The following is a 26779-nucleotide window of genomic DNA, read 5'->3' on the forward strand; positions in this document are numbered from 1 at the left end:
TTTTTTCAATTTCATATAATTCTTTTGTCACCTGATTTTGTTACGAGTGTGAATTACTTCTGTAATTGAAATAATATAAAAAGGGGGAAAGACATGCATCAAACAAAAAAAAATCACTGCATTATAAGAACTTAGCTCTGTTCATTTGTGTCACTACTTACATGCATTAATATTCTGGTAGTTGCTAAAATGCCAATACTTGAATTTGGAAGAACATGAAGAGCAAGGGTACAAAGGCGTTTGATGAAGGCAAGAGCTCGCTGCTGAGAAACTTGCTTTCTGCGCTTAGTTAGCATGACATCAAGGCACTGGAGTACAATCTCAACACCTTCATTGGTAGCACCTAAAACAGCAGACATATCCCTCAGAGCTGTTCTCATTACTTTTCCATTATGCAACTGGACTGAACTTCAGATAAACCCAAGATAAACTTTTGTACCTGTCCCAAACCATTTCTCTAATCAATGAGGTAGTGCTATATTGCTAAGGAGATACAGCGGGCTATACTTACTGCATCTCCAGTCAATTCCAGAAGCTCTTTCTCCAAGTCTTACATAAGATTAAATACAGATGCATGGCACTGGCAAGTCAGCATTTTATGTACCTGTTCCTATTTCTCATTTGTCTACAATGACTGGTCATAACATATTCTTAAAACATAAATACATATAAAAGAAACATTATCTAAACATACATACCTGCATGTAATTTGAATAGTGTTTTGTAGAGGTGTGTGTAGAATTTCATTGGATCAATATTCAGAACATCACCTTTCAAATGACAATAAACACCAATTAGGTATGTTGTAGCATTCAAAGGTAAGGCAAACAAAACTTGAGATTAAGAAAATATCTTACCTTGTCCAGAAAGAATATGAAAAGCAGTCTGGACACAGTGAAGACTTTCTTGATAGCTTAGGTCCTTAAAAAAAAAGGGGGGGGGGGTGAGGGGGGATGGAATATTAAGAATGATAATTACCATTTATATCTTTTAAAAAGGCCTTTAAGGCCAGGAGCAATGACTCATGACTGTAATCCCAGCAATTTGGGAGGCTGAGGCAAGCAGATCATTTGAGCCCAGGAGTTCCAGACCAGCTTGAGCAACATGGCAAAAACCCATCTCTACAAAAAATAGAAAAATCAGCCAGGTATGGTGCCACACACCTGTAGTCCCAGCTACTCAAGAGGCTGAAGTGGGAGGATCGCCTGAGCCCCGGGAGGTCGAGGCTGCAGTGAGTTGTGGTTGCACCACTGCACTCCAGCCTGGGCAACTGAGTGAGACCCTACCTCAAAAAAGAATAAAAAGACCTGCAAAGGTTAGCTTTAAGATAACCTAGTATGAGGCAGATTGACAGGGTGACTATAGTTTACAATAATCTATTATCTATTTCAAAATAGCTAGGAGGGAAGAATTTGAATGGTTGTCACATCAAGACACATATTTAAGGTGACTGATATCTCAAGTAAAATCTTTACAAACTATATTATACAAATATATTTAATTATCACATACACCCTGAAACCATGTACATCTATTATGCATCAGTTAAAAAACAAAGAAAACAGGTCAGGCAACCCTCCTGTTTAAAACTCTCCAATGTTTGAAAACGTTCTACATCTTGATTATGGTGGTAATCATATGATCATAGGCCTTTGTCAAAATTCATAAACTGTACATCTAAAAGGGGTGAGTTTTACTGTATACAAAATATATCTCAATAAACCTGACAAATTTTTAAAATAGTAATTACCATTTATATCTTTTAAAAAGTAATTTATTACTACTTACACCAGACTCGATGAGAGTATGAAGAACTACTAACAGATCATCAAAAAATTCCACATTTATAAGGTGAGCAAACCTGGAATCAAACAAAACTTAATCAATGAACTAAAAGCAGAAATAAAGCTGGTAGAAATTAAGCTTGACTCTAAAACTGTATTTTTAATATTCTTTATTTCAAAATGTTAGCTATGAAAGAGACGGCAATTATTGATACTTTTCATTAATTCAGATTGGCCTAGTCAACAATTCATGCACCATTGAACACTAAACTCAGTAGAAACATATAAGGCATTGAACAAACCAAAAATATTTCAAAAATCCTTCTGCACTGAGAAAGAAATTACCAGAAGCAAACAACTTCCTGAGGAAAAGTTTACTAGGTATCCAGCAGGACCAGCTCTAAGACAACAGGTGGTGGGAAGAGAGACGAGGAAAGATTCTGCTGCTTCCAAGAATATGGACCTTATGACAGCTTTAAGGATAAAATGGAAAGAATACTGGATCCTTAATTACCTGCATGATCCTGGGTAACTCACTTCACTGTCCCAGGTCTCTATTTGTAGAAATAACTGAGACCACACAAGAGGGTAAAAAGGAATCATATGAGCTGCTAAATTTGAGAGTTACTCCATATACTATATTAGACACTGAAGTAGGTTAAAGTCAGGATATCTCTTCAATATTAGTGAGGAGTCTTTGATCTACGTAAATCGTAGAAGAATAAAAGACCTTATGAGTGATATATTCCATGCGTATTAGTACAACTTTTTGGAGAAGCAATTTGGCAATTATTTATCAAAATTTAAAATGAGCATACCCTCTGATCTGGCAATACATGCACACATGTGCATGAAGATATACACATACACACACACACACACACACGTGCGCAAGTATTTCCAGTGCAAATAGGGGACTGACCAAATAAAGTACAATATATCTATAAAATGGAGTATTATAAATTTTTTTTTTTTTGAGATGGAGTATTGCTCTGTCACCCAGGCTGGAGTGCAGTGGTGCCGTCTCGGCTCACTGTAAGCTCTGCCTCCTGGGTTCACGCCATTCTCCTGCCTCAGCCTCCCAAGTAGCTGGGACTACAGGCGCCCACCACCACGCCCAGCTAATTTTTTGTATTTTTTTAGTAGAGATAGGGTTTCACCGTGTTAGCCAGGATGGTCTCGATCTCCTGACCTTGTGATCCACCCGCCTCGGCCTAGTATTATAAATTTTTAAAAAATTAAGTGATATATACGTGATAAGGGAGAGGTACCAAAAGTAACTGTTTACAAAACCAAAAAAAAAGCAAGTTACAGGACACTAAACATAGCATGATTCCATTTGCATGAAAGATGGCAGGCAGGCGGGGTGCGATGGCTCATGCCTGTAATCCCAGTACTTTGGGAGGCCAAGGCGGATGGATCACCTGAGGTCAGGAGTTCGAGACCAGCCAGGCCAACCTGAGGAAACCCCATCTTTACTAAAACTACAGAAATTAGCCAGGTGTGATGGCACATGCCTATAGTCTCAGCTACTCGGGAGGCTGAGGCAAGTGACTGCTTGAACCTGGGATATGGAGGCTGTAGTCAGCTCAGATTACATCATTGAACTCCAGCCTGGGCAACAGAGCAAGACACTATCTCCAAAAAAAAAAAAAATGATGGCAGATGGCATGCAGACAGACTACATACATATATAGGGGGGGAGCTTGCAATTTTAAATTGTATATTCTTTTGCATTTTTAAATTTTAAATGTTTTAAATGAGCATATATTATTTTTTAAACTGTTTTAAATAAAGGAATTAGTCATTAAAAAACAAATAGCTGGGTCGAGCATGGTGGCTCACACCTATAATCCTAGCACTCTGTGAGGCCAAGGCTGGAGGATGACTCACTCAGGAGTTCAAGATCAGCCTGGGCAATATGGTGAGAGCTTGTCTCAATTTAAAAACAAAAACATCAGGTCCTACACAATGTAGTAATAATCCCTTCTCTGATTAGCCTCTTTGAAGATTTTCAACCACAAGGACCATATCACCATATAAGGAAATGCATACCATTGCCAAATAGCTCCAGTCATTAGAAAGTAATTTCTTATGATGAACAGAACTTGCCTTTTCTATATCTTCTAGCCATCAGTTCTATTTCCAACTCTATTCCTAAAGCTGTGCTGCCCAACAATGGTAGCCACTAGCCACATGTGGCTATTAGGCACTTAAAATGTAGCTAGTCCAAATTAAGACACAAGCATAAAATAAGTGTTCGAAAACATGTGATGAAAAAACACCAAACATCCCATTAATGTTTAATATTGTGTTAAAATACTTTAGATAAATCCAGTAAAATATATAAAAATTAATTTCATGTGTTTTTTACCTTTTTAATGTGGCTAATAGAAAATTTTAAATTATATATGTAAGTTCACATCATATTTTTACCAAATAGCAATGTTCTACAGGATACCACCTCAAAAAATTGTGGAACGCTATCATGACAACCACAACCCTTACTCTAGCTCACATCCTGACAAGGCCATTAGTGCTGAGTGAATACACAGAAAGATCTATCTTAGCAGAAACAGATTACACAGAACTAGAGAAATGATGTACAGCCAGGTTAAAATAGACTTAAGAGTCATCGACATGATCCACTCCAACTATGACGATAGGCAATTGACTACACAGTGCAGAAAGAGTCAAGAACTGAGAGATTTAACCTTAGGAACACCTCGAATTTAATAGGCAGAAAGAAGGAGTTGGTACAGCACTTTGGGAGGCCGAGACGGGCGGATCACGAGGTCAGGAGATCGAGACCATCCTGGCGAACACGGTGAAACCCCGTCTCTACTAAAAAAATACAAAAAACTAGCCGGGCGAGGTGGCGGGCGCCTGTAGTCCCAGCTACACAGGAGGCTGAGGCAGGAGAATGGCGTAAACCCGGGAGGCGGAGCTTGCAGTGAGCTGAGATCCGGCCACTGCGCTCCAGCCCCGGCCACAGAGCGAGACTCCGTCTCAAAAATAAATAAATAAAAATAAAAAATAAAAGGTTTGAGATGAGAAAATCAAAAAAGCTCACTGTTATGAATAGCTTCAAGGAAAGGATGGTGACAAACAGAAAGGAATGAGAACTGAGGATAATGGGCCATCATTAGGGAACCCTCTAAAATTCTTTGGTCTTTCCTGTTTAGAAAGAATCTAAAAGATTTCAACCTACACAGCCCTTACTTGGCAAGACCTTCTAGAACTGCTGGCAGGAGAGGTGACCTCTGGGCCTTCTTCAGTATTCTGAAGTAGGTTACAAACACAATATTCAGAGTCTCTGTGTGCTGGCAGAGGAGACAGACAAAATGACTTTAGGATACCCTGGTATGGTTTCTACTGAGCAAGCATAACTACGACTTCAACAGGTTAAACTTCTTTTTCCCTACCCATGCCTCCCCACAACGCAATCTTTGAAATTTTTAACAAAACAGAACGAAGACATACATTCTGTGACTTCATAAAACTAGCACTGATCACATCATAGTTTTCCACACACCACAAAAGTCACACATCTAAGCCTCATGAAAGAAACCAAAATTACACAGCTACAAGTTGAAACAATAAATTTCTAGTTTAAACAACTTAACATTAAAAGCATAACAGAATATGAAACTGCCTACCAGTTTAAGTTTTTTCTCAGCACTCTCTGAAGCTTCTGCCTCTCGAAGCTCTCGCTCTAGTTTCTCTTCTGCTTTCTTCCACTGAAAATAGATTGAAAAAAAAAAAATCTAAGAGTATATACCACAGAGTGAAAAAAGCAGAGGCAGAATACGTAAATGTCATAAAACACATACAGTAATACCACATATTGTCTATGAATGCAAATATAAACAAAAGTAGAGAAACATGGACTGGAAGTATACACAAACCAAATTAAAGATGGTGTCTCCTGGGAGGAAAGCAGAAGAATGAAATTGGAGACAGAAAAGAAATTCCTACTCTCTAACGTACGGTTTCTCTCTTTTCCAGGAAAAAAACTAAAGTAAATCTATTAATATTTGCTCACTCTAAATAGTAGGTATCTGGGATATGCTATCATTTTCTGTAATTAAAGTTCTTCAAATGAAAGGAAAGAACATGTTGAGCCCAAAATAGTTAAATCACCTATAACTTGGAAGCCAGTCACCAACAATACTTCCCTAACATATTTACATACAATGCATCAAACCAGATACTATAAAGAAATTCAATAAAATATCCTTTTTCTTCTACTTCCTAATGCTGTAAGAGCAGTAAATGATAATTTCTAAGCTGCCTGAGGCACAGGGAACTGAGAAACTGTTTCCTTCTCTCATGAGAAGTTGTTAAAGAGCTGCCATGTTCTTACTGGTCTTTGTTTCCCCACCACATCTATAAACATGCTCTTCCTAACAGAGCTATCCAACCTGCATTAGGATAGTATGATATAAATAGTTAAAATATTTATCTTCTTTTGTTCACAATTATTAAGTCTATTTTGATACTTCCATCATGTTTTCAAACTTAGACCCATTCAAACATGAATATCCCGAGATTACTTTTGTTTTTAAAAGCAACTTGATCACTCTAATAAACTGTTTAGAAATGTTCTGAGCTGTGATAACAGTAATAGTGATGATGGTGGTGGTAGTAAAAACTAATGTTTATAAAGCCTGCCAAGTGTTTTATAAGCATCATCTCATTTAAACTGCACGATTACCTGCAAGGTAGGTACTATTAGCCCCATTTCTCAAAAAAAAAAAAAAAAAAAAAGTTTCCAACCTTTCAGTAAATAAACAAGGGGCTGAAATTTCAACCCAAGTTTAAAATACAAACCAATAAAGAAACAAGATTCAATTAACAGAAACTCACTTTGCTGCCAACTTCATGTGAATGCATCTTTTCTGTTAAGTAAGGAATCTGTGTATCACAACTCTAAATTGATCTAAAAAGCCAAAGGATAAAAGCCAGCATGGCAAAAATATCTTTTCATCTATTGCTCTCCTTGCCAATCATTATCAGTTAAAATTGATTTAAGAAAACATTTTTTTGCAGTAACTGGGAAAGATAAAATTCTCTAAATGATATATTTCAAAACTTGTATATTTATGATTTAACTGATTTTTACCTGTGACTATAAGTTTAAGATCAAATAAACAGAAAAATTTAAATGAAACAAAAGGGGAAATAAGTCAAACCTTCCTCTGCATTCTTGATAGAGATTTTCTCTTTTCTTTGAAAGTCATAAATTTTTTTGGTTTATTAATGTCTTCTGTATCTTTTTTCACTTCTACTTCCTTGATTCTTAGGCATAAAAACGTTTTTAACATCTAATATTGGAAAAAAACACAAATATACAGCTTAATATTTATATTGCCCTCAAAAACTTTACACAGAAAAGTACTTGACAGTGTTATTTCCCTCATTCAAGAAAAAAAACCTTCAAGCATCTTTTATAACATTTTACACCAAGTTCTTTTATCTGTATGCTATATTCAATAACTTGTGTCTACGGAAGGACAGGAGCAAATACACAAAAAGGACACTAGCAAATACTAGCTAAATATACAAAACTTTCTTTGCAGTTTAATGAGTATGAGGAAGAGAGAACACATGCCAACAGGATGACAAAGAGAAAATAGGCCAGAAAAAGGTTTGGACCACTATGGGAGAAGAAGATACACAAACTGCTGGGCTCTATCCCCAGAGTTTCTGATTCAGTAGGTCTGAGTTGAGCCCCAGAATTTGCATTCTAATTCCCAGCTGATGCTGGTTCGGGGACGAAAATAAAAATTATTGCTTTATGCCACTCAAAAATTCAGAAACTAATTTAGAAACTGGTGTTTTTGTGTGATACAGCAAACTTCTCATACTCAAACACTAAGAACAAAAGGGGTTTAAAACGCTACACTTTCTCTGGATGAAATCACCCTGCCGACCTCCTGCAGGCACAGAAGCATTCCTGGAAAAAACCTTGAGAAATACAGGTTTGTATTATTTTGATGTTCCAATATGCACATCTGGAAGAAAGCTGAGTTTTTGAGATTAGAGGACTAAAAGCACAGAACGAAACAAGGAATAACTAAAGGCATAAAGAGTGAACCTGAAGTCATTCTAGGTATCAGAAAGATCAACTCTGAATATTCTGTAGGTACTGTATGTGCTCAAAATATCACCTACCAAGGAAAAGTAACTCCAAGTCAAAGGATGTGGTTTTTATTCTAGCATCGTGAAAGTTAAAGAGTTCTCCTATGGCTGAGTTTCATGTTTAAGCCTTATCTGATTGCTCTACAGTTCTGACTAAAGATGCTAAATATGTTCTGTTACTTTCATTCAATGTTTATAATTTTAGCAATTCAACTGAAATCAGTTTTAAGAAAATAAAAAGGGATCTGATGCCAAAGGAAAACTGTGAAATCCAGAAATAAAATGGTAGAACAGCTTAACACCCAAAACTGTATTACTAAAAACAAATTAAAATATCTAAGACCCCAATGAAGAAAACTATAAAATTTCACTTAAGAACATAAAAGTCTTAAACAAATGGCAAGATACAATATTCTTGAACAGAAAAAAATCAATTCTGTAAATATTTTAATTCATCCAGACTAATCAATACACTGAATCAATTCTAATCAGATTCTCTGTGTGGGCTATTTTGAGGGAAGGAAGTGAAAAATGGATTTTAAATTGCCTGGAGTAATATACTGAAATAAATAAGAATATTTTGGAGAAAAAAGAATAGTCATGTCTTTTATCAATCATACCCTTTCTGATTAGTATTACGGTACCAGGTACCCAAATATACTATAGATATAACACAATAATTAAGCAGCATTTTATATCAGCAGAAAAAAATGGTGATGAAATAACTGGCTGTCAAATTATTTCAAATACATACATATTTAATATACATTAAACTATAAAATACATATTCATTACATACATTAAACACAGATATTAAATCTGTACTCATACCACACATATAAAGATGTCAAATGGCTTAAATATTTAAATATAAAAATTAAAATTAAAAATCTTAGAAAGACTCCGTAAATTGGGATTGAGGAGACTACGTGCATAACAAAAAATATATCTCCATATATAAGGCTCAATACAGAAGTAAAAGGCAGAGTAAAAAAGAGAAAAATCTGCAACATATGTAACAAAGAGTTAATATTCTTATTATGTAATACAAGCTCCACAGACAGTTTTGTTTCTTTTGTTACTATTTTATTCCCAGGACCTAAAAAAAGTGCCTGGCACATAGCAGATATTTATTAAAATGAGTATGTACTAAAAACTCATCACAAGTCACTAAGACAATTTAAGAGAAAAATTGACGAATAATAAGCAGTCTGGTAGGTGAAAAGTTTATATATATATAAACTACCAGACTACCAAAGATTAAATAGTAACATTCTGAGCAGGTAGGAGGGAAATGACACTCCTAGCAGGAACACAGTGATTAAACGTTTTTGAACAACAGTTTGAGTTTGTAAACGTGATTACTGTTAGATCCAGCATCTACATTTTATAAGTTTAATTCACAAAATACTCACACAATATTAAAAAATAGTAAGGTCAAAATGTTCTCAACACTGACTGTGGCAGCAAAAATCTAGAAAAAACTCAGCTGTTCATCAATTAGGGCACACAATGGAATACTCTGGTAGGCACTAGAAAGAATGGGATAACCCTATATGTAAGTTCACAATATAGAAAATGAAAACTGTTCTGGAACAGTTTTCGAAGTACAAGCCGATTTTTTATTTTAAAATATAAGCAAGTATATATGACTATATCTGCATAGAAAAACACCTAGAAGGATAAATACCAAACTGTTAATAGTATCAAACATTTCAGGAGTTAACATGTTAAACACTTAAAGAGCTTGAATACTTTTTACTTCATACGCTTATAAGGAATAAATTCCTCATAACAACTGAAAGTCAACTTTGTAATTTAAAAACAAAATGCAAAGTAAAAAAAGAAAGGCTCACCTCTGGCCTAACTTCATAATTTCTGCCCTTCACAAAACCAGAAATCACTTTAATTACACCAAGAGAAGCTTGGCCTAATTTATCTTGCTTAAAGAGTTTCTTTACAGCTTCACAACACATTTCAGATATCTGAAAAATAAAATGTCACACTTAACCAGCGTTTCTCAACCTTAGCACTACTGACGTTTTGGGTAACAGAAATCTTTGTTGTAGGGGGACTGTCCTAGGATGTTTAATAGCCCCCGTGGACTTTCTCCACTAGATGCCAGTAGTTAAGACTCTATCTTCACCACAGTCATCACAACCAAAAATGCATGCAGACATTACCTAATGTTCCCTGGGGGACAAAACTGCTTCCTGTTGTGAACCACTAAACTTATGTTCAGATAAATTTCTTCAGAGAGAGTGTTTAATAAATTGATATTATTTTAGCAATAAATAACTTCGGAAGAATTTTGTAGGGGGAGAAAAATCACATAGTGCGTAATTTTCTTTTTTTTTTTTTTTTTTTTGAGACAGAGTCTCGCTCTATTGCCAGGTTGGAGTGCGGTGGTGCGATCTCAGCTCACCGCAAGCTCTGTCTCCCGGGTTCACACCATTCTCCTGCCTCAGCCTCCCAAGTAGCTGGGACTACAGGCACACACCACCATGCCCTGCTAATTTTTCGTATTTTTAGTAGAGATGGGGTTTTACCGTGTTAGACGGTATGGTCTCGATCTCCTGACCTCGTGATCTGCCTGCCTCGGCCTCCCAAAGTGCTGGGATTACAGGCGTGAGCCAACGCACCCGGCACACATAGTATATAATTTTCTAAGGAGGACAGCAATAACCATTTATAGCAACTCACCGATTTTGACACGTCATTCATGAGAGGGACAATCAATACGATAATGTTGTTGTGAAAGTTAAAATGGGGTAGTGCCACCAACAGCTCACACAAGCTCTTCACAGCAACTTCTGCCAGTCCTTTGTATGCCTTTAAGGAAACTACATTACTTTTCTTCAGCTTCCTCTGCTTCCAATCTAATCAAAAGATAACTGTAGTTACTTTACTCATTGGTCAAAAGTTAAACTGGCTTTCTTTTACAAACAATGTACATTTTAACACACATAAACACACACACATCCATACCCCTTAAAAAAAGACTTCATACGCCAGGCATGATGACTCACACCTGTAATCCCAGCACTTTGGGAGGCCAAGGCGCGCAGATGACGAGGTCAGGAGATTGAGACCATCTTGACCAACAGGGTGAAACCCCATCACTACTAAAATCCAAAATAAAAAAATTAGCCAGGCATGGTGGGTGGCACGTGCCTGTAGTCCCAGCTATTCAGGAGGCTGAGGCAAGGGAATCACTTGAACCTGGGAGGCAGAGATTGCAGTGAGCTGAGATTGCACCACCGCACTCCAGCCTGGCAACAGAGCAAGACACCATCTCAAAAAAAAAAAAAAAAAAAAAAAAAAAAAAAGAAAGACTTCATAATGGCTTGATCAGCTTAGGAAAGGTCCAATATGGAGGCTACTAATTGCTACATATAGGATGCAACTGAGCATTTGAAATGCAGCTAGTCCAAATTAAGATATACTCTAATTATAAAATACAAACCAGATTTGAACTTAGTACTAAAAAAAACTGAGAATGTAAGACACTAATTTTTAAAACTGATTACATGTTGAAATGATAATCTGAATATATATAATGTTCTGTTAAAATTAATGTCATTGCTTTTTAGTGTGTCTGTATTTTTTTTAAATGACATATGTGGCTCATGTTATAGTTCTATCAGACAGAGATGGTTACACAAAGCTCCCAGCTTTCCAAACAGTTCAGAAATTCAGAAACAAAAGAAAAACTCCCAGGCCCTCTCACTGGAAAAACAAATGCTAATAGGGTGCCAGCTGGAACACCAGAACATAGAAGCAATATCCATACCACCCACCCCCACCCCACTATACTCTACTACCTTTATGCCCTTATTAGGCCAACAGGATTCAGTGGTCCTGTTCCAGCTGATAGCAATGGGTGATCCTTACTAAATAAGCTGGGTAAATGAGCCAATTAGGCCAAATGAAAGCACCTGGCCTAGGCAACCAACTATCTTCCCTATTCCTACCCCTATTTTTTCTATGTCCTTCCTTTTCTGAAGAAAAAGAGTTTAAGAGTTTATTTGGGATGCCAAATAATTGACTCATAAACCCATTTTCAAGGCATGCAAATATCCATTTCTAGTTATCCTTCTATTTATTTATTCATTTCTTTTGAGACAGGGTCTCACTCTATCGCCCAGACTACAGGGCAGTGGCATAATCATAGCTCACTGCAAGCTCAAACTTCTGGACTCAAGTCATCCTCTCAGCTCAGATCTCCAGTAGCTGGGGCTCTATAGGCCTAGGCCATCATGCCTAATTTTTTTTTTTTTTTTTTAGAGACAGGAGTCTCACTACATTCCTCAGGCTGGTCTCAAACTCCTGGCGTGGAGCAATACTCCTGGCTTGGAGCAATCCTCTTGCCTCGGTCTTCAAAAGCACTGGGGTTACAGGTGTGACCCACCACACCTGGCCTCTAGTTATCGTTCTTCCCTGACTACCATGCCTCCAAATAGAAAACAGCAGAATAAATCCCAACTGTTCATAACAATATATTTTGTTAAAAGCATTGTCAACAAAAATACAACTGCTTACTAAAAACTGCAGCAATAATACTAATAGTTGATAAAATATAGTATATAGCACATGCTAGGCACTGTTTTAAGCACCTCATATCTACAAACTCAGTTACTTCTTACAATAATCCTGGAAGGTGAGTGCTATAATTATTTCCATTTTATAGACAAAAACTGAGACACAGAAAGACTATGTAATTTTCCCATCACATAGGTAGTAAGTGGTGGAGCCAGGCTTTGACCCCTGGAAGTCTGACTCTAGACTCTGTTCCTGATCATACCTGCCTCTCACTACACAACACAGAACACTGTACAGAATTCACCTTCATGATCAAGGCTATGTACGCTACATACTTTTAAGATACATTTAATATACCTTTAACCATTTGTTCCAGATTTTCCAAATAAAATTTGTACTGGCTAACCAGGCCTTCTTCAAATTCTCTTAACTTCTGTGTTTCTTTTCGGGTCTGAAAAGACCAAAAAGGTCAATCATTTTTTAAAATCAGAATATTAAAACCCCAAAATTAGTATTAAATATGGTTGTCTAGTATACACCCAGTACTATTAAAAAAAAAATGCAGCAGTCGCTTAGGCCGGGTGCGGCAGCTCATGCCTGTAATCTCAGCACTTTGTGAGGCAGAGGCAGGTGGATCACCTGAGGTCAGGAGTTTGAGACAAGCCTGGCCAACGTGGAAAAACCCCGTCTCTACTACAAACACAAAAATTAGCTGGGCCTGGTGGCGCATGCCTGTGATCCCAGCTACTCAGGAGGCTGAGGCAGGAGAATCGCTTGAACCGGGAAGGCAGAGGTTGCAGTGAGCCAAGATCACGCCACTGCACTCCAGTTTGGGCGACGGAGTAAAACTCTGTCTCAAAAAAAAAGAGTCTATCTCTCCAAAACGTTCAGTTATTTTAGATAGTAATTATATCTAGCAATCTAGCATTACCTTAGTAGATTTTTCTGCTTCTGTGAGGGGCCGGATTTTATATGAAGGAGTAATATCTTTAAATAACTCCATCAGAGAAACAATTACTAGCTTTCGAACAGTAACAGCCACATCAGGATCTTGTTCCATCAGCATAGAACGTAATTCTTTCAATTTTTTAATCTGTTAAAGAAATAGCTTATAAAGCTGGAGAAATCATGGCAAAACAATTATGAACAAAAAACAACCCCACATCCGGCAAAATAAGCGGAATTCACACAATGACTCCAAGTCTAGTCAAGCCTCACCAAACTCCAGACACTGCTCACTTTACCAAGAGATAAGTTGATAAAGTTACAAGGTAATTGTATTAGTCCATTCTTGTGTTGCTAGAAAGAAATGCCTGAGGCTGGGTAATTTACAAAGAAAAGAGGTTTATTATGGCTCATAGTTCTGCAGGCTATAGAGGAAGCTTGGTGCCAGCCTCTACTCCTAGTGAGGCCTCAGGAAACTTACGAACAAGGTAGAAGGCAAACCGGGAGCCAGCATGTCACAGGAAAGATAGGGGAGGTGCTAGGCTCTTTTAAACAACCAGCTCTCACATGAACTACCAGAGTAAGAAGTCACTTGTTACCACAAGGATGGCACCAAGCCATTCATGAGGGATCCACCCCTATGATCTAAACACCTCCCACCAGGCCCACTTCCAACATCAGAGATCACATTTCAACATAAGATTTGGAGGGGACACACATCCAAACTATATCAGTAATCATATTTTTGTTATATAGTTAGAAAAATATAGACCTTAAAAAACTAGTTTAAATTTATTATTTAGCTATTTTGGGAAATTCTTTTTAGCTGGATTTTCCTAAAGTACATGTCTCCTATTTTTCTAAAAACACTTTTCAAAATATACTAAAATGTTATATACATTAACCAAATATATCAATCATACACATGAATTAATCAGGAATTACATATAATATAGCCACATTAACTTTAGCTTCAAAGATAATTTCTATGGCATAATGCAAAAGGTGGTTTTGATTGCTTTGATAAACTACTATTGCCTGTGAGCATAGGTTCCTGAGTAGAAGATCTGGGTTCCAATTCAGTGGCTGTTAAAATCTGGAACAAATCACTTGGGTTTTTTAATGTTCAATTTTCCAGCTGTAAAATTAGATCAATCTCTTATGCCTATGGTTTTGTAATGATTGAGAGAATACAAATAAGAAATATTCCAAATCTCTCTTCCCTAATTCTGCTCTAGATCTTCCCCTCACTTTATTAGAAAAGGACAAACACTACTCTAAAGCATTCCCACATGAAATTTGTTTCCACAAATGTAAATCATTTGATACACAAATACTTGTTATAATAGTATGCCGGGGACACCAACGTAACAATAATAATAGTATCATTTTATATGACTTCATGTATATTTCATCATATAACCCTCACCACAAAGTTTTGAAAAAGATACTGTCCTTTTTTAGAGATGAAAGAGTCTTGGATAAATAACTTACCCAAAGTCTCACAGATAGTACTTATCAGGGCCAAGATTAAACCTCAGATTTCTCTAGTTCATGTGTTATAACCATCACTAACTCACCACTATACACATGGCACAATAACACTTTTAACTTTGGCTCTAGTTCACTTAAAATATTTTCAACTTACAAATATTCCTGAACTAATTCCATACACTTCCCTGTAGCGCGCTCGTTTTTAAAAACTCCACAGGTTAGTCAAGCAAATTTGCAAACAGGTTCCTCCTCCCTAATATAATTTTATAGACTTAAATATTTTTAGAGTTATAACATGTCCAATATTTTCATATAAGAAGATGAAGAGAATAAGATTCAGAGAATTTAAGTAACTTTTCTAGGATTACAAAAGAAATTAAGTCCAGACATAGCATTAAGCTAAGATTCTGTCGACTCTCTTACTCTAACCCAGCTACTATGTTTAGTTAATGCTTTTCCTTTTAGTGTATGCTTACAGGTAACAAGGGAATCTTAAAATATTAGGCATTTACACCATACCTAATATAAAAAGCCTAAAGAAATTAATGCCACCTACATTACTTTCTGGATCTGATAATATGGCAGATGCCAAGGCTGCAATATGCATCTTCTTCTCCTGTAATTTCTTCTTTCTCTCAATCAAATGTTCTTCTATGGTCAGCTCTTGAATAGGATCTTCAGTGATCTCTAAAACAGATTAGATGTTCCCTTACATATTCCTCTACTTACAAGTGTCCGAGAATCTTAATATTTTATAGTAATAATAATAATGATGATAGCTAAGAATTTTGCCTTTATTACTACACATCATCTCCTCAACAATACAGGTACTATCATTAGCCCCCTTTTATAGATGAGAAAACTGAAGCAAAGGAAGAGAAAATAACTTGGCTAAGCTCATAAACCAAAGGGAAACAGGATTCAAACTCAGGCAGTCTGATTCTAGAGCTTTTTTTTTTTTTTTTTTTTTTACAGACAGGGTCTCACTTGTTACCTAGGCTGGAATACAGTGGCACTATCACAGCTCACTGCAGCCTCCACCTCCCAGGCTCAAATAATCCTCCCACCTCAGCCTCCCCAGTAGCTGAGACCACAGCTGTGAGCCACTATATACAGCTGATTTTGGTATTTTTTGTGGAGATGGGGTTTCACCATGTGGCCCAGACTGGTCTCGAACTCCTGGGCTCAGGTGATCCTCCTGCCTCAGCCTCCCAAAGGGCTGGGATTACAGGCATGAGCCAGTGCAACCAGCTTAGATCTCATATTCTTAGCTTCTATGCTAATAAGCCCAAAATAATTCTTATTAATTAATGAATAGAATAATCTGATTTAGTCTCTTTTTAAGTGCAGAATATTCTTCTTTGTTTTCAACACTATATATTACTTTACACAAACTAATACTTCGTAGTTTTGGGCTACAGAAAAACATGCCCGCCTTAAGAAATTCATAGGGAACTAGATTTAATCAACACTAGCATAATCTGTAATGGTTTTATGATGGGTGACTGCAAACAGTTAAACAGTTGACCTGTAATTCATTTTTGCTATTAATGAGGTCTGCTAAGCAAAAGTAAAATTTAACTAGATTGTTCTGTCACAAATTCCAAACTAATATAATTTCAAACAATAAAATGCATTATTTCAGTTCAATTTTGATTAAACTGTCCTAGATAACAGAAACTGACATTCAATTATATGAAACATACACAAGCATAATTGCGCTAAAAACAAACCAAAATGACTTCACACTACATAATCGCTTTTGTAATTTAAGGCTAAAAAGTTAACAGTTATTTGTATAAGTTAGTCTTTCTCTTACAATTAAAAGGAATTCAGAACAGTAATAATTAACAAGACACACTTCATGTATGCCTAGATACCACAAATATGATTGTGTAAAATTTTCCATAATTAAAAAAACAAAGAATCTATTCATAATTCCACAAGATGAAGCTTTCAAATGTGGAAAAATATTCAAAATGACCTTGAAATGAGCAGTACTCCAAAATGTACCTTCCAGATTTTATCTAAAATTAACTCACATTTACTATTAAGCAAAAAAACTACTTCTCAATTCACAATTTAGTAACTGTAAAGACATATTACCTTCCTCAAGTTCCCTCTCTTCTTCTTGATCCTCTTCATCTTTGTTACTATCAGTAACTATATGGAAAACATGTGTATTAAAACTGTGATATATACTTAAGTGGTAAAACTAAAGAAATGCTAGGAGGTGATTACGATAAAACTCAGGATAGCAATTACTTTTATGGGAAGAGAGCAATTAGTGATTGAGGTGAGCACAAGGGAGGTTTCTAGAAGCTAGTAGTAATTTTTTTTCTTGTCTGGATGGTAGTTTTATAGGTATGCACTTTGTTATAAACCACGTAATTTCACATCTTTGATATCTGAACTTTTCTGTTTTATTTCACATATGAAAGATACATTAAAAAAGAAAGCTAACCAAGAACAGTTAATATGCTCTAGTTTCAGAAACAACAAAATTTAGTGAAAAGAAAATCACCTGAACCTTGTAGCTTAAGTTGTCCTCACAGTACAAATTGATACCTGAGATAATCATCTATAATTCTGGCCCAAATCATCAAGCTTGCTATAAGACTAATTGAATATTTTGCAGATATGGGTAAAATCAAACTAAAATTAAATTTTGAGTGAAAAAAAAAACACGTTATATCAGTAAGGGGGTAAAAGTTCAACTAATATTACCAGCTTATTAAATTCACCTGGCTTCTCCCTAGTCTGTGGGATTATACCACTTTTATCTTTGATAGGAAGCAAATGAATCAGTTCCTTCTCTGGTGCAGTTTGCAGAGTTCTTGGTATTTTTTCATATTTATCTATAATGTGTTCATGCTTCCGTTTCTTCGCATGAACAGGCTCACTGCGGGGGAAAAAAAGATCAATTTTCAGTCTTAATAGATCTAAAAAGGTATCTAGAGACCTATCATTTCAAAAGTACAGAAAAATAAACCACCAGCCAACTTTCAATAGGTATATGGATATTAGCACTTAGGCCAGTGTCTGGCACATAGCAAGCACTCAAACAGCAAATGAATAAATGAAATGGGTAAACAGCCTACCACACAGACTCTAACTCTGGCTACATCTAGTTTTCCCTCTAGATGCAAAATAAAGGTGAAAGTTACAGCAGATTCTTTCTCAAGAACAGTCCATAGAACCAAGTGTGACTCTTACTTTCCCAAAATATTTAGAGTATACCACAGACTTTGGAGTTAAAAAAAAGGTCCAAGTTTAAATTCCAGATACTTGTGACTGCAAGGAACCATCAGTTTCCTCTCTGGAAGTGGGAATAAGAACTACCTAGCAGGGTAATGAGGATTAAGTGAGATCATAGCCATAAAGAACTCAGAACTATTCTGCCAACACCTCAAAATGAGAACAGCATTCTTCCCCCATTCACTCTACTTCACTATTCAGACGCAAAAGAAAGATGTACATTAAATGAAATCAGCTTGTCTTATACATGAACCTCCTTTATTTAGGAAATAAGCTAAATAATAGTTTATTCTTTGTAAACATTGTGCTCAAAGGTAAACACCTTGAACCACCTAAGTGAAATTCAGAACCAAGTTTTTAACAGTATATGGATATGAATGATTATAACCCACATGAAGTATTACCTAGAAGAAAGATCTCTTGTTAGAAAAGATGCTCTTTGTCCTAAATCCTTCATTAACTGTAAGTCATCTTCATCCATCATATCTAAAGGAAGGGCTGCTTCTTCCTCTTCTTCCCTCTCAATCCTTTTACCTGCACCACACACACACAAAGAAAAATTAGAAACAAGTATCAGAGATGTAGAACTCTCTGCATATTGGGTTTAAACAGGAAAAGTTTATGCTTTCTGAAGCAATCCTCCCACTCCAGCCTCCCAAAATGCTGGAATTACAGGCATGGGCCATGGCTCCCAGCTGAGCCCAGTGTTTCTAAATGGAAGCACTACTGACATGCTAGGCAAACAATTATTTATCATACTGGGGTGTTCTGAATCTGGAAAAATGCTAGCATCTCTGACTCCTGCAATCTAAATGCCAATAGCATTCTCAGGTTATTGTAACAACCAAAAACTAAATGTCTCCACACACTCTGAAATGCCTTTCAGGGCATCGAGAGCCAATGACTTAGCCCCTCAGCTCCTTCTCATCTCCAATTACTTTCACTTTGTATTCCATTTCAGCCAGCCCCTCCAATGGCCACATTCCAAACCCTGGTGCTCACTTCTCTCTCTGACCACAAGCTTTTGTCCTTCCAGTTCCCATTCAGTTACTTCCACACTACTTCTTCCTTAACCAACTATATAACCTTTCAATCCACTGACCACTCCACTTTCTATCTACCAGTGTGTTCTGTCTTCACTCCCTCACTTAGATTGCAAGATTATCACTTCAACCACACTCTTGCCAATATCCTCAACTATTTTTCTTTCAACACTTCAGGCACTCACATCTAACAAAATCCCAACTACAGATCATTCTAACTTCTCTTTCTGCTCACTCTGTGTCTTGCTCTCTTTCTCCATCTCCTTTTATTTTTTATTTAAAAAAAAAAAAAAAAAAGTCAGCTAAGTGCCAGGCACTGTTTGAAGTGCTGAGGATTCAAGTATGAATAAAACAATCTTAGCGTCTTTCCTAGTAGAACTTACAATTCTTCCTGACCCATTAAAACTCATAAATCTTGGCTGCGTGCAGTGGCTCACATCTGTAATCTTAGCACGCTAGGAGGCTGAGACGGGTGGATTGCTTGAGGCGGAGTTCAAAACCAGCCTGGCCAACATGGTGAAACCCCATCTCTACTAAAAATACAAAAAATTAGCCGGGCATGGTGGCGCATGCCTGTAATCCTAGCTACTTGGGAAGCTGAGGCAGGAGAATCACTTGAACCCAGTAGGCAGAGATTGCAGTGAGCAGAGATCATGCCACTGAACTCCAGCCTGGGCAACAAAAGCAAAACTCCGTCTCCAGAGAAAAAAAAATCTAGTAACTCTTGCTATATAAATGTACACACTGCACAGAATGGCACTCCTATCTACTTTAAATGAGCCTTCCAAATTTAATAATCCCATTAAAAAATAGGCAAAAGATATGAATAGACACTTCTCAAAAGAAGACATACAAATGGCAAACAGGTATATGAAAAGGTGCTCAACATCACTGATGATCAGGGAAATGCAAATCAAAATTACAATGAGATATCATCTCATCCTAGTTAAAAAGGCTTTTATCCAAAGACAGGCAGTAACAATGCTGGCAAGGATACAGAGAAAAGGGAACCCTCATACGCTGCTGGTGGGAATGTAAATTAGCACAACCCCTATGGAGAAAAGTTTGGAAGTTCCTCAAAAAACTAAAACTAAAAACAGAACTACTATATAATCCTACGATCCCACCCACTGCTAGGCATGTATCCAAAAAAAGAAATCAGTATACCAAATAGATATCTGCACTCCCATGTTCATTCAGCACTATCCACAAGAACCAAGATTTGGAAACAACCTAAGTGTTCATGAACAGATAAATGGATAAAGAAAACATGGGGCCGGGCGCGGTGGCTCATGCCTGTAATCCCAGCACTTTGTGAGGCCGAGGCAGGTGGATCACGAGGTCAGGAGATCGAGACAATCCTGGCCTGTCAACATGGTGAAACCCCGGCTCTACTACAAATACAAAAATTAGCTGGGCGTGGTGGCGCATGCCTGTAATCCCAGCTACTCGGGAGACTAAGGCAGGAGAAACACTTGAATCGGGGAGTCGGAGGTTGCAGTGAGCCGGAATCAAGCCACTACACTCCAGCCTGGCGACAGAGAGAGACTCCGTCTCAAACAACAAAAAAAGAAAGTATGGTACATGTACACAATGTAGTCTTATTCAGTCACAAAAAAGAAGGAGATCCTGTGTGCAACAACAGCGATGAAACTGAGGCCATTATGCCAAGTTAAATAAGCCAGGCACAGAAAGACAAATTTCACATGTTCTCACTTACTTGTGGTGGCTAAAAATTAAAACAACTGAACTCATGAAGAGAGTAGAATGATGGTTACCATTGGCTGGGAAAGGCAGTTGGAGGAGATAGGAGTAGGGATTGTTAATGGGTACAAAAATACACTTAAGATAGAATAAGATCTAGTATTTGATAGGTAGGGTGGCTATAGTCAACGATAATTTACTGTATGTTTTAAAATAACTAAAAAAGCATAACTGAATTGTTTGTAACACAAAGATAAATGCTTAAGGTGATGGATACTACATTTACTCTGATGTGATTATTATGCATTGTATGCCTGTATCACAGTATCTCACGTATCCCATAAATATATACACCTACTATGTACTCACAAAATTAGGAAAAAAAAAAAAAAAACTTTAGCTGGGTGCAGAGGCTCACCCTTGCAATTCCAGCACTTTCAGAGGCTGAAGCAGGAGGATCACCTGAGCCCAGGAGGTCAAGGTTGTAGTGAGCTATTTTTGCACGCTGCACTCCAGCCTCAGTGACAGAACAAGACCTTGTCTATTTAAAAAAAAAAAAATTAATTAATTTTTAAAAAGATGGACCTGGGAAGACTGAATAGTTGCCTAATAACCTGATACAGTCAAATAAGAATACCCTAAAAGTACCAGTAAAGTTGTTGAACTAGCCTGACTCAAAAGTCATATTCCTTACATGTTTTGAGTACTTAAGAGTTTTTAGTTTTACAAAATAACCATGACAATTACAACTCAATTTCACCCCAAGTTTCCACATGAAAAGAAAGTCAGAAGTTTAGAAAAGAAGTGTACCTTGGCAATACTGTGAAGAATGAACCAGAGACAAGCAATGTTCTTACCTAACTGCTAGTGAATGGGAAAGTGGCAGCACTGGCACACTGCCTAACATTTATGCACAAGAGTACTTTCAGTTTGTTTTCCCAAGTACTGCATCTTCAGATCTGCTTTCCAGACAAACTAAAAACAGAAACTTGAATGAATACTGTACTGAAATGTGTTCTCATACTGACTGTGATAAAGCATACATGCTTTATAGCAGTCCTATAGGACTACTACCCTTACCCACTCTAGGAAGATCTGAGAACAAGAAAAGCGATTATTAGAAAGCAAAGTTATTTCCATGAAGAACACTTCAGAATAAATCAGTGGAAACCAGAGCACATGATGTTTTCACAATTACCTGGTCGCTTTTCCTTTGGGTTCTCCAATGGAATGGGTTTCTTAGACACAGCATCTTTCACCGCTTGCCTTAGTTTCCTCTGTTCTTTTCGGTACTTCTTGAGAGTGCTTTGTTGTTTAAATTGCTTATTTTTTAGCTTGTTTTCAAGTTTGACTTTACTAGTTTTTATTAACTTGCGAAAGCTTGGGATCTGTTTTTTATTTCTTCTCTAGAAAACAACAGAAAGAATACTGCATACCCACAAACTTATTTTTTAAATCAGCTTAAAGAGAACTGATTACAAATTTCATCAAACCAATTCCACAATTTTAACGTCCCACAGCCATGGACTTGCAGGTAAGAGCTAAAACCAAACGATGGCTTTAATCCTACAGAAGAGCACTACAGCATCAATTATTCAATCTGAGGTCTTTCTGTGACCCCAATCCACAGCAACTCAAAGGGCTGGCTCTACGACGCCCAAGCAGGTTAAGAACCACTGATCTAGTAGCGGAAAGTGGCTTCAAGGCTAGTTTAACACCTGTAGTTTAACACATTCAAAGCAAAATGCTGGCTGTCTTTAATAAAACTTAATTTACGATTTTGTCATTTACAAAGTGCTCCAACAAATCACCTCCAAATGCCTAGTTGAGTACTGACTGCTGTTATCCTCACATTACTGATGAAGCTGCCAAAAGGACCCATAAACTAAGGAGGGCAAAACTGAATTCGGATCTTTGGATTCCACTTCTCTTGCCGGTGACTCCTCATTCAGAAATCCCAAAGCTAGTCCTGAACCCCAGGACTACCTCTTATTTTCTGTTAGAACCAGGGCAAATCACTTGCTTTTCTGTCTCTTTACCCTTTATGGGTACCGTGATTCACATCATAAACTTGCTGAGGGCAGGAACCTGCTTCTCATTTGTGAAAAACAAGTTCGAAAGACGGTCTTGAAAAATTCCTTCGAAGTCTGAAATCCCACCGATGCAAAACTCCGTGCCTGTCTCTTCGTGATACCCTGAAGTCGTGCGCGCACACAGTGGGTAACCAAGGATGAACTCGGTGTAAGGACGAGAAAGCCCCCAGTCTATGAACCACCGCCCCATAGACACGGGTGAAAACCTGCCTAAAAGTTAACTCAGGCAGTGACCCTATCACCCGGAGGGGCCCTAGGCTGCGGGGACCGGGCTTCCAAGGACACTTACCGCCTTCATCCTTAGGCCTTAAAGGAATGCCGGCCACACAAGTTCACCAGAAGCAGGGTTAATACAGAAATCCGAGAAATGACACACGTGCCGATGGCCCCGCACTTCCCAAGCCGGAAGCGAGCTTCAGTCCCTCCCAATCCTCCGCCGCCGGAAGTGAGGGCGGGACTTCCGTAGGCAGGTTCGGGCTCGCGCCCTCTCGCGGTGATGGTCTTGCGGCTTTGGGCGGGTTGCGCCCCGGCGTGCGCGCGCAGACTGGAACGAGTGAAGGCTCTATGGTCGTCGGCGCCAAAGGCGGGAAGTTGGGCGGGAGGGCGCACTTTACAAAGTTCTTCGAGTGTGATTCTTTGACTCTTGTCCTATTTATTTCTTTTAAAACTTTGGGAAAATCGGGCTCCTCCTCTCAGAATGAGAGGACCTGGTTTTTTCAGTCACCTCACGGCATTTTGTGCCTCTCCTCACGTTGCTTATCTCATCCTGTAGTAGATACTGATTTTGGTAGTCTTTTTCCTCCATACAGTCCTGAGGGCAGAAAGAAGCTTATTTTTTGTGTGTAATGCCTGCCTCTCGATGGACCTTCTGGCCGTGTTTGTAGAACGGCGAAAAGGAATCATATAACTTGTAGAAAAGGAATCATATAAACTTCCATTTTTGAGTATTTTCAAATAACAGGCTGCTCAAATTCAAGATGGGAGAGATTTAGCTTGGCAACAATTGCTTCAGCCTCGGTCACTAAAAAGTCTGTGATTCTTAGTGTTTTATTTTGCTTTTTTTTTTTTTGCTTTAATTTTAACTAGTCTGATAAAGAACTGTATCCGTGGCTGGGTGCGGTGGTTCACGCTTGTAATCCCAGCACTTTGGGAGGCCGAGGCGGGTGGATCACCTGAGGTCAGGAGTTCGAGACCAGCCTGGCCAACATGGTGAAACTCTGTCTCCACTAAAAATACAAAAGTCAGCCAGGCGTGGTGGCGTGCGCCTGTAACCCTAGCTACTCAGGAGGCTGAGGCAGGAGAATCGCTTGAACTGAGGAGGAGGGGGTTGCAGTGAACCGAGATCACACCGCTGCACTCCAGCCTGGGTGACAGAGCAAGACTGTCTCAAAAAAAAGAAAAACTATATCTGGAGTCTCGCTCCGTCGCCCAGGCTGGAGTGCAGTGGCACAATCTCGGCTCACTGCAAGCTCCGCCTCCCGGGTTCAAGCCATTCTCCTGTCTCAGCCTCCGGAGTAGCTGGGACTACAGGCGCCCACCACCACGCCCGGCTAATTTTTTTTTTTTTTTTTTTTTTGTATTTTTAGTAGAGACGAGGTTTCACCGTGTTAGCCAGGATGATCTCGATCTCCTGACCTCGTGATCAGCCTCCCAAAATGCTGGGATAACAGGCGTGAGCCACCGCGCCTGGCCTAAAGTTGTTCATTTTTTACAGGAAGTTTTATGGATTGCAAGAATAAGAGTATCAAAATGCTTGTCTCTCAAGGCCTTTTTTTTCCTCAATAAATTTAAACATTCCACTTCAAGTTTTTTGTGGGTTTTTTTAAGTCTATGATTTTTGAGCATGACCCTGACACAGTCTGGCCTCACAGTCCTGAGCAGGTAGGAAAAGCCAGCAGTGCAACTAAGGGGTTCTGAGCCTCTTGGATAGTGTTGCTCTTAGACAGAGAAAAAAGTACCAATTTCCTGATCCCACCACAAAGACCACGAGGTCCATCTGGCACTCTTCTTTCAACCTTCCTTCCAACGTCTTCCTTGCTCCGTCTCCTTCCACACGGTGTCAGAAACAGCAGAGCCTGTCCGTCTGGTGTATTACTTCATCAAACAAGTGGAAAACATCAGCCTGCGCCCTTCCCGAGTGCCTGAATTCCCTCCCAAGCATATCAACATATCTACAGTCACTCCCATCCTTTCAGCCTTCCTTCTAGTCTCTCCAAAAGGATGAGGCATTCCCATTCCAGTTCAAAATCAACTCCTCCCAGCTTCATCAGATTCTTGTATCATTAATTATCCCTTCTTTCCTGTGTTATTTCCCTCTCTAATAGATCCTTCCCCTCAGCTTATAAACATATTCAAATATCTTCCATTTTTAAGATTTTTTTCTAATAAACTTATCTCCCTTTAATTGCTCTTTTGTATGCCTCTTTTCCTACTTGTCCCTAGTTCCAGAAAAAGGTACTCTCTTTGCATCTCCACTTTCTCTTCTCTATTGTCATAGCCCAATCCTGTGCTGTGTATTTTTTTTTTTTTCAATATAAAGATTGCCTTTTTTTTTTTTTCTATTGCCCAGGCTGGAGTGCAGTGGCACCTCTCAGCTCACTACAGCCTCAACCTCCCAGGCTCAAGGGATCCTCCACTTCACCTTCCTGGATAGCTGAAACTACAGGCACACACGGCTAATTTACATTATTTGTAGAGTTTTGGTCTTAGCTATATTGCCTAGACTGGCCTCAAACTCCTGGGCTCAAACAGTCCTCCCACGCCAACCTCCCAAAGTGCTGGGATTACAGGTATGAGCCACCATGCCCAGCATGTGCTAGCTTTTTTAAGAACTGTGTCATACTCTTGGCCCATTTTAAGTTTACAATCAACTAAAGTCTCTGGATCATTTTAAAGCAATTGTTGCCAAGCTAAATCTCTCCCATCTTGAATTTGAGCAGCCTGTTATTTGAAAATACTCAAAAATGGAAGTTTATATGATTCCTTTTAATTCCATTTAATATTGCTGATTTCTTTTTTTTTGTTTGTTTTTTGTTTTGAGACGGAGTCTCGCTCTGTTCCCCAGGCTGGAGTGCAGTGACGGGATCTCAGCTCACTTCAAGCTCCGCCTCCCGGGTTCACGCCATTCTCCTGCCTCAGCCTCCCGAGTAGCTAGGACTACAGGCGCCCGCCACCACGCCGGGCTAATTTTTTGTATTTTTAGTAGAGACAGGGTTTCACCGTGATCCCGATCTCCTGACCTCGTGATCCACCCGCCTCGGCCTCCCAAAGTGCTGGGATTACAGGCGTGAGCCACCGCGCCCGGCATCTTGCTGGTTTCTTAATTCTGTGTGTCCACCTTTGTGTCATCTCTTCTTCACTCAATCCACTGCCAAGCCCCATTTGGACTCCAGATCCTCTTAGATCCCTTAGAACTTTCCTGGACACTTGAGCTGATAAGGGTCACTGGGCTTTCCCAAACTGGTATTATAGGGATTGTACCTGGAGATTCCTGTTAGCACTTTTGGGAAGTCTGCTAAGAACTTACGTGGATTTGCCCATAACATTCCACTGAAACTGATCTAATTAAGGTCACCAAGAACCTCCAAATTGTTGTGAGTTTTTTCTAATTGTGTACAGAATTACATTACTTCTTTCTCATTTAACCTCACTAGATCTCTCTGCTGCCTTTGATGCTATGCATATCTCCCTTCACACATTAGAATGTTGATTCCCTTGGCTTTCCTATTAGCCTGTTTCCCAAGTTCTCCTCCTACCTCCATTTCTTCCTCCT

The 26779-nt window shown here is 38.4% G+C and overlaps 1 protein-coding gene across 5 annotated transcripts in view; it reads right to left on the reverse strand.

Annotated features, from left to right (window-relative positions):
* NOC3L (NOC3 like DNA replication regulator) overlaps positions 1-23431 on the reverse strand; it is a 47692-nt gene extending 24261 nt beyond the window's left edge. For 4 of the 5 annotated variants that reach the window (XR_013398176.1, XR_001447244.3, XM_077946831.1 and 1 more), the window contains exons 1-17: positions 23297-23431; positions 22113-22320; positions 18572-18701; positions 17654-17811; positions 17016-17072; positions 15466-15596; positions 13402-13563; positions 12828-12921; positions 10632-10807; positions 9785-9913; positions 6980-7111; positions 5444-5524; positions 5007-5107; positions 1789-1861; positions 858-921; positions 699-770; positions 162-343 (exon numbers count right to left, since the gene is read on the reverse strand). Coding sequence is in view for 2 of the 5 variants with exons in the window: in XM_077946831.1 (XP_077802957.1) it covers positions 162-343; positions 699-770; positions 858-921; positions 1789-1861; positions 5007-5107; positions 5444-5524; positions 6980-7111; positions 9785-9913; positions 10632-10807; positions 12828-12921; positions 13402-13563; positions 15466-15596; positions 17016-17072; positions 17654-17811; positions 18572-18701; positions 22113-22320; positions 23297-23305 (1959 nt within the window). In the remaining 3 variants the exon portion in view is untranslated. Of the gene's footprint in view, positions 1-161; positions 344-698; positions 771-857; positions 922-1788; positions 1862-5006; positions 5108-5443; positions 5525-6979; positions 7112-9784; positions 9914-10631; positions 10808-12827; positions 12922-13401; positions 13564-15465; positions 15597-17015; positions 17073-17653; positions 17812-18571; positions 18702-21332; positions 21456-22112; positions 22321-23296 lie in introns of all 5 variants that reach the window. The other variant, XR_013398177.1, reaches the window with a different exon arrangement.
* Between the last annotated feature and the right edge of the window lie 3348 nt (positions 23432-26779).

The sequence above is a fragment of the Macaca mulatta genome, chromosome 9 (assembly GCF_049350105.2).
Source record: "Macaca mulatta isolate MMU2019108-1 chromosome 9, T2T-MMU8v2.0, whole genome shotgun sequence".
NCBI classification, from domain to species: domain Eukaryota; kingdom Metazoa; phylum Chordata; class Mammalia; order Primates; family Cercopithecidae; genus Macaca; species Macaca mulatta.